Source organism: Microcebus murinus, chromosome 16, assembly GCF_040939455.1.
Source record: "Microcebus murinus isolate Inina chromosome 16, M.murinus_Inina_mat1.0, whole genome shotgun sequence".
NCBI lineage: Eukaryota > Metazoa > Chordata > Mammalia > Primates > Cheirogaleidae > Microcebus > Microcebus murinus.
In genome coordinates, this window is record NC_134119.1 from 68,162,883 (window position 1) to 68,172,697 (window position 9,815).

Consider the following 9,815-nt stretch of genomic DNA (forward strand, 5'->3'; position numbering starts at 1 on the left):
GTAAGGGAACCAGAAGACCCTGGGACAAAGCATTAAAGCGGCCACTGCCCTTCAGCCTCGGGGACTCTCAGTCCCCTGGAGCCAGTCTGTGGTCCTGGGAAGAGTCCATCTGAGGGAGGTGGCAGCTCTTGCGGGGTTTCTGGGAGATAGCAGGGGAGCCCGGCCCTTCGCTGATGCCCGCCCCCCACGCAGCCCGCCAGTGCAGTTCTCCCTGCTGCACTCCAAGTTCCACCTGTGCAGCGTGGCGACGCGGGCCCTGCTGCTGTCCACCTACATCAAGTTCATCAACCTCTTCCCTGAGACCAAGGCCACCATCCAGGGTGTGCTGCGGGCTGGCTCCCAGCTGCGCAACGCCGACGTGGAGCTGCAGCAGCGGGCCGTGGAGTACCTCACCCTCAGCTCGGTGGCCAGCACCGACGTCCTGGTCAGAGCCCTGGACCCCTGCCCCTGCCCCTGCCCCTGTCCCTGCCCTCCCTCTTCTCCCTGTGACTGGAACTGACCTGCCCCCACCCCGACCCCGCCAGGCCACAGTGCTGGAGGAGATGCCACCCTTCCCTGAGCGCGAGTCATCTATCCTGGCCAAGCTGAAACGTAAGAAGGGGCCAGGGGCCGGCAGCGCGCTAGATGATGGCCGCAGGGACCCCAGCAGCAACGACATCAATGGAGGTGTAGAGCCCACTCCCAGCAATGTGGTGAGTCCCACAGGGTGGGCCCTACAAGGCCGGGGGCCAGAGCTGGCCGGGTGGCTCATTCTCACTGTCACCTGCGCTTCCTGCAGTCGACGCCCTCGCCCTCTGCCGACCTCCTGGGGCTGCGGGCAGCCCCTCCCCCAGCCGCACCCCCGGCTCCTGCCAGCGCAGGGAACCTCCTGGTGGATGTCTTCGATGGCCCAGCAGCCCAGCCCAGCCTGGGGCCCACCCCCGAGGAGGCTTTCCTCAGGTACCCCTGCTTGGGCCGGGCCCCTTCTCCCGGGGCTCTCCCTTCTCAGCCTCTGCCCTCTTTCCGCTCAGCCCTTCCCACCTCCGCACTTGCTCCTCTCCCTGTCCCTGCCGCCTTTGCCTGCCCGGGCTGCTGCCTCCCCTGCCCTGGCCTCCTCACTCCCTCCCTCCCTCCCTCTGGCCACCCTGGACTCTGCTGACCCCGGCCACCCTTTGTTGTCCTTTCCCATCACCGTTTCTCAGCCTGCTCTTCCTTCTCTCCTTCCCTCCTCCTTCTCTCTCTCTCTCTTCGGCCTTCTTGCTGCCTCTCTGGGATTGGCTGCCTGCCACGTCTGTCTTCTCTTGTCTGCTCTGGGATTGGATGGCCCAGCGAGCTGGAGCCGCCTGCCCCTGAGAGCCCCATGGCTTTGCTGGCTGACCCAGCTCCGGCTGCTGAGTAAGGGGTGGCCTGGGGGACCGGGGGCAGACTCTGGTGTCCGTAGGGAGGGTTAAGGGATGAGTGGCAGAGGCAGGGACTTGGGAGGAAAGTGAAACTTGGAATCCTCTGATAGGGGCACATGCCAGGGTCCCATTTGCATTCAAGGCAACTGCTAGTATGGTTCTGGGGTTCGAGGCTCTGTGAGGAGTGTGGATATGTGGTTCTGGGGTTCTGTCCTTGCAGGGCTTGTCTCACACACATTAGCTCAGGGTCCTTCCCTCCAGTCCCTCAAGTCCCTTCCCATCTCACTCCTCTCTCTGCCTCCAGCCCAGGTCCGGAGGACATCGGCCCTCCCATTCCAGAGGCTGATGAACTGCTGAACAAGTGAGTCCTGGTGGGGATGGGGAAGGGGAACGGGGACAAGTAGGGAGCCCAGGCCAGGCACAGACAGGTACCCCTGTCATCCTGAGCTCCCTGCCACCCCTATGCAGGTTTGTGTGCAAGAACAACGGGGTCCTGTTTGAGAACCAGTTGCTGCAGATCGGAGTCAAGTCAGAGTTCCGGCAGAACCTGGGTGCTTCCGGTGGACTGTGGGGGCAGGGTGGGAGGGCGACTATGGCTTGGGGAGTAGCTGGGAGGGGGAGGGTCAGAGGAACGCGGATGGAGCCCTGCCTCCCCCACCCACTGCAGGCCGCATGTATCTCTTCTATGGCAACAAGACCTCGGTGCAGTTCCAGAACTTCTCGCCCAACGTCGTCCACCCGGGAGACCTCCAGACTCATATCCTCCCAGGCTCTGAGATTTAGTGTCTTCATCTGTAGGACAGGAGATGACCACAAGACGATGAGCAGGAGGCGTTACTTCCAGAACCCCATCCGCTCGGGGCCTCAGTTTGGCCCATCAGGCACCTTTGATGTCCAAGACTTGTTCTCTGCTGGGCTCCATGCCCACGATGTCAGGGCCCCCTGCACTCGGGAGCCAGGTCTGGGGTCTAGAAGACTCCTGTAGGCAGCTCTGTGCCAGGAATGGGGTGTGGGTGAGAGATGCCTAAAACCGGCTCCTTGCAGATGGGTTATGGACATGAATGTAAATGATGAGACCACTAATTACTGCCATCTTTCGGTGCTGACGTGTGGCAAACACACAGACAAGTACTTGTAATGGATTATTTTATCGACTCCTGAGGACATTTTAGCACGTGTCCACTTTGTAGAGGGGGCTGAGAGAGTTAAGTGGCTTGTCCAGTCACCCAGGTGGTGAGCTGGAATTCAAACCCAAGTCAGCCTCCAGAGCCAATGCCTGGGTGATTTGTGGTGCAATAGGGCCACTGAGACGCTATGAAAGGGCCACAGGAGGCACTTAGGGGCAGGTCAGAGGTTGCATAGGAGGAAATTTGTAGCTGGGCCTTGTAGGGTGAGTCCAGGATCGCAGGCTGGGGCTGCCAGGAAGCCAGGGGTTCATGGCCAAGACCTCTTTGGGCCACCTTTTCTGTTGCTGGCTTCCTTGACCATGGGCGGGCACAGCTGGCCGTGCAGACCAAGCGCGTGGCGGCGCAGGTGGACGGCGGGGCGCAGGTGCAGCAGGTGCTCAACATCGAGTGTCTGCGGGACTTCCTGACGCCCCCACTGCTGTCTGTGCGCTTCCGGTGAGTCGGGCGTGGCCCTTCCTGAGGGGCGGGGCTTCCAGGCCGAGGGGCGGGGCTTGACGGAGCCCTGCCACCTCCCGCGCCAGGTATGGTGGCGCCCCCCAGTCCCTCACCCTGAAGCTCCCAGTGACCATCAACAAGTTCTTCCAGCCGACTGAGATGGCGGCCCAAGACTTCTTCCAGCGCTGGAAGCAGCTGAGCCTGTGAGCGGCAGGGCGGGGCCCAGGCCGAGGCCACTGGGGGTAGGGGTAGGGGCAGGGGTGGGACATTCAAGTCGCTGACCTGAACCTTCCCCCACCCCCAGGCCTCAACAGGAGGCACAGAAAATCTTCAAAGCCAATCACCCCATGGACGCCGAGGTTACTAAGGCCAAGGTGAGAGACCAGGGGCATGTTTCTGGAGCCTGTTTTCCCATCTGTAAAGTGGGGCCAATTTCCAGTCGCAAGGGATTTTGGAAACCGGGATGCCGCGGTGTGGGCGCTAACCGCTGCGCCACCCTGACGGCTGCTCCCCTCCGCCCAGCTTCTGGGGTTTGGCTCTGCTCTCCTGGACAATGTGGACCCCAACCCTGAGAACTTCGTAGGGGCTGGGATCATCCAGACTAAAGCCCTACAGGTGGGCTGTCTGCTTCGGCTGGAGCCCAATGCCCAGGCCCAGGTGAGTTGGTGCAGAAGGCCCTGAGGCCCACAGGAAGGGCTCCTGGCTGTCAGGCTCCCTGCATGCACCCCTCCTGCCTCACTGTCCCCTTCTCCGTCCCTGTCTCCTCCATCTATTCCCACCGTTAGCTCCCTCCTGTCCCCTTCCTCTGGTCTTCCTCTCCCCTTCCCTTTCCCTGCCTGTTTCATAGCCTTCCATATCTTTTCCCCCTTCTTGGCCTATTTCGTCTCCCTCCTCTCTGGCGACCTCCTGTCTCTTCTGTCACTGTTCTGATCCCGTCATCCTTCTCTCTCCTTTTATCTCTGAATCCCCCTCTCCCTGGGCTCTCTGTCCCCTCCCATGTGGCCTCTCCCATCCCCTCTGAGTTCTCCCCCTAATTCCCCCCACGCAGATGTACCGGCTGACCCTGCGCACCAGCAAGGAGCCTGTCTCCCGTCACCTGTGCGAGCTGCTGGCCCAGCAGTTCTGAGCCCTGGACTCTGCCCCCGGGGATGTGGCCGGCACTGGGCAGCTCCTAGAACTGAGGCAGCTTTGGTGGATGGGGTGGATGGGGGACCTCCACTGGTGACAGGAAAAGACCCCAGGGATGGGGGAGATGCCTGGGACCTTCCTCCGGCCTTTTGTATTTTTATTTTTGTTCATCTGCTGCTGTTTACATTGTGGGGGGTAAGGGGGAGCCCCCTCCCTCCCTTTCCCCTCCAAGCACAGAGGGGAGAGGGGCCAGGGAAGTGGGTGCCTCCTCCCCTCCTCCCCAACCCTGTCGTAGCCCCTCCCACCCTCTCCCCGTCCAGGGGCTGTGTATTATTGTGAGCGAATAAACAGAGAGACGCTAACAGCCCCACGTGTGTGTCCGTCACCCACTCCCTCGTGGTCAGAGAAGTGGGGTGAGGGCGTGCAGGGTGTGGGTGGCCAGGTGTCGAAGCCCATGGGTGGGACTCTGATACAGCAGAAGCAGCAGCCGCCTGTGCCCCAACTGCAGTGCCACCAGGCGCAATCCTGTGTCAGGTTCCTCGGACCCCAACACAAGGTAGCAGGCTCTGGGCAGCAGTGCCCCGTGGACCGCATCTTCCGTCTTCTCCAGTGGCCCTGGCTCTGGGGAGAGGACAGGGAGTGCTGAGGTGACAAGGAGGATGCCAATCTTCAGAAGCCCCACCCCAGCCTGGGCCCAAGTTCTGAATCTATGTCTCTTTGCCCAGGCTTGGGGAGCCTCCTGCCGGGGGAGGGCCTCGGGCTCTAGCCAGCTATCAGCAACCCGAACAAGGCCACCTCTTCCCGCCCAGCCACAGCCCGTTTTCCTGGGGATGCTGTGTGCGGACCCAGGCAATCCTCTTAGCAATACAAGTCACAAACATGCAGCTGACACTTATCAGACACCAGGCTGCGACACATGAGCTTGAATTCTCCCCCAGGACCCCCCCTCCCCCTGTTTTACAGGGGGGAAGCAGGCAGAGAGAGGTGGAATTGCACAGCTAGCAAGGGCTGGGGCCCTTCAGGTGGAGCTTGGGGGCTTCACTGGGGTTGTAGCGCCACCCCAGGTCCCTTTTTCTTTCTGGGGCCTTACGGGTTTTACAACAGTTTTTCCTTTCATAGACTCCTAACCTGGAGTCTATGAAATCCTTCGCCCCCGCCCCCCACTCCCCAGTCAGCAAAGCCTACAGTGCGCAGTGGTGGCCTGCTGGATGCGGGGCAGACTGCCTGTGTTTGAACCACAGCTCTGCCACTTATTAGCTGAGCCTCAGTTTCCTCATCTATAACATGAGCATGATGATATAACAGGATAATCCTCACCAGCGAGGATAAAGTGAGTCATTGCATATAAAAGCACTGGCAAGAGAATAGGTCTAGGTGTTTGTTAGTTATTACAAAATACCTCCCCGCCCCCCAGGGCGCAGTTCTCCAGGAAAACCACTGCACAATGCATGCTGGGTTCTCCTGCCAGTTTCTCCAACCCTACTTCTCACTCCCTCCTTGTGCCACCTGGGACTCGGTGCCTCTCCCTGTGCAGGGGAAGTGCTGTGCCTGCCACTGACCTGGTGGGAAGTGTGTGGCGGTGACCAGGGTGTAGAAGTTGCGGAGCAGGCGCCGGCGCTTTTCGGGGGAAGGCCCTGCAAGAGAAGACACAGGGTGATGGCGAGCCCCTCACTGGCCCACACTCCTCCTGGATCCACCCTTGTCCTCAGTCACCTTTATCCCTCAGGGGCTCCACAGTAAAGAGGCAACGTTTCAGTTCAAGGTGGAGGAGCAGCAGCCTGTGGGAAAGGGGGTGTCATGGCCGGGGAAGAGGGGATGAGGACCCCAACCCACTCCCCCGTCCGAGCCCTACCCAAGAATGTCTGTGTGCAGGGGGAAGCCATCGGGCAGTGCTCGGGGTCCCAGAGGTAGGCAGGCCCGCAGATGGTCCAGCAGTGGCTGCCACCAGCGCTCCAGAAGCTGCAGGGGGGCGATGTCAGTGGGGTGTGGCCATAAAGGGGCGGGAACGTGGGTGTGGTCTGGGTGTCATCAAAGGGAGGGGCGTGGCCGGGTGGGCGGGGCGTACGAGAGGAGAGTGGGGAGAAGGGACCGTGGAAGGGGTGCTACCTTGAAGGACAGAAGACGAACGAAAAAGTGGCCAAGTTGGGGTGAAGGAGATTGGAGCGCAGCCCAGGGGAGGGGGGCCTGGAAAAGCCCCTGGCTAGCAGGGCTGGGTGGTGAGGGAGGGAGCTTGCGGGTAAGGGGTGCAATTGGTGGGGGAAGCGGGACACGACGCGGATTCACCTGTGGGTACAACTGGCTGAGGGGTGGGCGGGGCCCACAGAGCAGACACAGCTCCAGGCCCGGCAGCAGCGTCAGGGTCAGGAGCCTGTGAGGGACCTGAAGAAGGGCACAGGCCGGGCTGACTGCAGTTCTGCCCCTTTCCAGCGCAAATCCCGCCTCTTCGCGCGCTTGTCACACTCCTCGCCTCTCTCTGCCCCGCCCCTGCCGGCCCCACCCACTCACCGTAGGACTCCCGTGCGGCAGGTACACCGGGTAGTCGCGAGCGGCCTGCGGCGGCAAGGACCCCACCAACCAGGGGAGCAGCACGGCCTCAGGCATCCCCAGCCGCCACCAGCCCTCTGTTGCTGCCACCACCCGGCCTGACACCACCAGACTGATGAAGGCCGTGCCGGCGGCCTCAGCAAACCCGGAGAGGGCTTCCTGGGTAAGGGAGGCAGGGGGACTGGAAGTCAGGAGACCCGAGCGAGCAGGGGGCGCCGTGACTTCTCAGGTGGACAAGGAATAGGAAGGGACAGGCAGGCAGACAGTCCAGAGCTTGCCGAGTGTCTCCACTCACGTGTCTCACCCTCTCTGAGCCTGAGTTCCTTCACATGAAGTCAGAATCCCCAACTCACACTGAGAAATTTGATTAAAGTACCTAGCCTGACCTGTGCAAACTGAAGCTAATAATTTTAATAGCAGCAGCTCTAGTTAATTATTGAGTCCTGTTATGTGACCAGCAGGCACAATCAACATCCTACTGAAGCTCAGAGAAGTCACCTGCTGAGAGTCACACTGCTGGCAGGTGGCCACACCAGGCAAATCAACAAGTGCAGTTTTGGCCAGGCCTGTAATCTTAGCACTCTGGGAGGCTGAGGCGGGAGGATGGGAGGATCGTTTGAGCTCAGGAGTTTAAGACCAGCCTGAGCAAGAGCGAGACCCTGTCTCTACTAAAAACAGTATGAAATTAGCTGGACAACTAAAAATGCATAGAAAAAAATTAGCTGGGCATGGCGGCACATGCCTATAGTCCCAGCTACCCAGGAGGCTGAGGCAGGAGGGTCGCCTGAGCCCAGGAGTTTGAGGTTGCTGTGAGCTAGGCTGATGCCGTGGCACTGTACCCTGGGCAACAGAGCGAGACTCTGTCTCCAAAAAACAAGAAAACAAGTGCAGTTTTAAGGAAGGGTAGGCAGAGATTCCCCAGGTGGAAGGGAGAGCATGCACCAAGGTCAGGAAGCTGGGAAGTTGCTGGGATCTGTGGGGCCCCTGTGGCAGCTGGGTGAAGGGAGATTGTGGATTTAGCAACAGGTTGGCGGGTGCCACCAGGGTGAGAGCCCGGGACCTTGTCCTGAGGGAGATGGCGGCCCCGGGAGGGCTGTGAGCAGGGATGGGACAGGGCCAGCTCTGGGTATAGAAAGATTCTTCTGGGGCCAAGTGGGGGTCAGACCGGAAGCGGAGAGGATAGGAAGAGGTGGGGACAATGGTCCAGGGGAACAAAGATGAGGACTGAGCCAGAGAAACAGATCTAAGGAATCAGATCTAAGATCTAAGGAGACAGATCTAAGGGTTTCCAAAGTGTCCCCAATACCTGCAGGAGGGACCCATCTGGAGGAATCACGCAGTCCACACATTGGGTCAGGTCCCCGATGAGCTCCGAGTCCCCTAGGAAGCTGTCAATAAGGCCGTAGCTGGCCTAGCAGAGAAAGAAGGGAGGAGCCTGGGACCCAGGTGGCTACAGACCTCCTGCCTCCCCTCAGAAAACTAGCAATGCCTGGCCTAGCTCCAGGGTCAAACAAGTTACCCCAAGAACCCATGGGGTCAGGATGCCCCAGGGGCTGCTGGGAACTGTAGTTCCTGAGTAGCAGTGCTCAGGTGTCCCAGCTTTCCATCTGCATGTCCTGCAGCCTCACCCTCAACTCCTTCTTCAGTCTCTCCACGTTGCGGATATTGGTCAGTTCTTCAAGTCCCACAAGCAGAACCTAGAAGAACAACATAGAAGAATAGGGGCTCTGGACAACTGGTTCTAAGAGAGAAGGGGCTGGAACTTGAACTCCTGGGTCTGAGGGAAGAGGGGACTTGGGGCCTTGGCAACTGGGACTGAGGGCCGAGATTCCTGGGTTCTGAGGGAGGAAGATGTTGGGGGCATGGACTCCTAGGTCCGAGGGAGAAGGATGCTGAGAGCTCAGATTTCTGGGCTTGGGAGAAATGAGGGCCGGGGAGTCTCACCATGGCCCCAAACACCATTTGGAGTAGCCTCTCCAGCCTCAGCTCAGAGACACCCTCCTCAGATGACAGAACAATAAGGGTGATGCTGTGGGAATGGAATGTGAGAAGGAAGAATGAGTCCAGGCCTCCACAACTGGGCAGGGGGTACAGTAGGTTCTGCCCATTGATTCTAGAATGCTAGATACATCCTCCCTGTCTCTCTTACAGAGAAGATCGCAGGGATCTGAGAGCATAACTGACTTGCCAAAGATCCCACAGCCAAATAAACAGCTGGCCTTAGAAGCTGGAAAGCCTCCAGGGTCATCTTCAATAGGGGCTATCATCCAGGCCCTGGCCCTGTCCCAAGCTCCCGCCTGATGACCTGTCATGGAAGCTTTTCCACACCACGGTCGTGTCCTCCGTCCTCGCAGAGCTCAGCTGCACCTCCAGATTCTGCCCGAACATGTGAACTCCATTGAGGGAGCCGATGACAGAAAATGGAAGCTGGGGAGGGGTTGGGCATTAGAAAGGAGCCCCCAACCCCCTCCTCCTTGGGATCCAGTGTCCAAGATCCCAGCCCCCTCCTCTTTTCCTATGCCCTGGCAGTTCCTCCTTAGGGGAACCAAGCTTACTGATCCATTGCCCCCTCGGACCTATAAACTTAACACTGAAACCACCACAGACCCTGCTCCCTTGAGGACCCAGAGTCAAAACGCCTAACCCCCTGCTATTAGATCCAGGCGACCAAGGCCCCACCTGCTGACGGGCGGGGGCACCGCCACGGCTGCTCCTGCAGAACAGGGGGACCCCGCTGGAGGACGCGAGGCACAGCAGATGCACAGTGTCCCCCGTGCCCTCCTCCCCCATTTGGAACCCCCTCCCACAGCCCTCCACGTGGGACAGTCAGTGCCGGTCTTGGAGCATGCCAGTAATCACAGTAAATCGGCCTGCTGTCCGGAGCCGCCAGAGGGCGAGATGGGGAGCTGACTGGAAGAGAACTAAATTCCCGCCTTCTTCCTGCAACTCAAACAGACCCCCAATCCCTATTCCGGCACCTCCCCCAAATCTAGTTAGGTTCTCTTCCGCTCCATCCGGAAGTCACTATACCCCTAACAAACATGGCGGCTAACTATACTTGTAAAGCTTTGTAGTTTCTCCTGAAGTAATTTGACTCCATTTATTTAAAGAGAACGAAGAGACCAGTTGGAAGATACTGACG

At 59.6% G+C, this 9,815-nt stretch overlaps 2 protein-coding genes across 4 annotated transcripts in view; one reads left to right on the plus strand and one right to left on the minus strand.

The window, feature by feature from the left end:
- AP2A1 (adaptor related protein complex 2 subunit alpha 1) overlaps positions 1 to 4,496 on the plus strand; it is a 35,925-nt gene extending 31,429 nt beyond the window's left edge. The window contains exons 13-24 of one of the 2 annotated variants that reach the window (XM_075993224.1): positions 193 to 424; positions 525 to 692; positions 779 to 939; positions 1,309 to 1,374; positions 1,684 to 1,740; positions 1,848 to 1,930; positions 2,047 to 2,135; positions 2,877 to 3,001; positions 3,088 to 3,204; positions 3,306 to 3,375; positions 3,524 to 3,658; positions 4,050 to 4,496. In XM_075993224.1, coding sequence (XP_075849339.1) covers positions 193 to 424; positions 525 to 692; positions 779 to 939; positions 1,309 to 1,374; positions 1,684 to 1,740; positions 1,848 to 1,930; positions 2,047 to 2,135; positions 2,877 to 3,001; positions 3,088 to 3,204; positions 3,306 to 3,375; positions 3,524 to 3,658; positions 4,050 to 4,127 — 1,381 coding nt within the window. In that variant the 3' untranslated portion in view covers positions 4,128 to 4,496. The remainder of the gene's footprint in view (positions 1 to 192; positions 425 to 524; positions 693 to 778; positions 940 to 1,308; positions 1,375 to 1,683; positions 1,741 to 1,847; positions 1,931 to 2,046; positions 2,136 to 2,876; positions 3,002 to 3,087; positions 3,205 to 3,305; positions 3,376 to 3,523; positions 3,659 to 4,049) is intronic. The other variant, XM_075993225.1, reaches the window with a different exon arrangement.
- FUZ (fuzzy planar cell polarity protein) lies at positions 4,270 to 9,611 on the minus strand. Of its 2 annotated transcripts, XM_012754426.3 has the most exons (11): positions 9,353 to 9,611; positions 8,979 to 9,100; positions 8,618 to 8,702; positions 8,302 to 8,370; positions 7,980 to 8,084; positions 6,635 to 6,832; positions 6,413 to 6,508; positions 5,982 to 6,088; positions 5,843 to 5,907; positions 5,689 to 5,763; positions 4,270 to 4,750 (listed from the first exon to the last, which is right to left on the minus strand). In XM_012754426.3, exons 1-11 carry the CDS (start codon positions 9,461 to 9,463, stop codon positions 4,530 to 4,532), a joined length of 1,254 nt encoding a protein of 417 aa, XP_012609880.1. In that variant the 5' UTR covers positions 9,464 to 9,611; the 3' UTR covers positions 4,270 to 4,529. The 2 variants fall into 2 exon arrangements, with proteins under 2 accessions (XP_012609880.1, XP_012609882.1); XM_012754428.3 differs by lacking the exon at positions 6,635 to 6,832 and having other exon boundaries at positions 9,353 to 9,604.
- Between the last annotated feature and the right edge of the window lie 204 nt (positions 9,612 to 9,815).

Excerpts from the sequence above, each read along its gene's own strand:
- FUZ (XM_012754426.3), bottom strand. The coding sequence starts at position 9,463 with ATGGGGGAGGAGGGCACGGGGGACACTGTGCATCTGCTGTGCCTCGCG. Across the intron at positions 9,101-9,352 it reads GTGCCCCCGCCCGTCAGCAG|CTTCCATTTTCTGTCATCGG; the intron begins GTGGGGCCTTGG and ends ACCCCTCCCCAG. Across the intron at positions 5,764-5,842 it reads GGAGCCCCTGAGGGATAAAG|GGCCTTCCCCCGAAAAGCGC; the intron begins GTGACTGAGGAC and ends CTTCTCTTGCAG.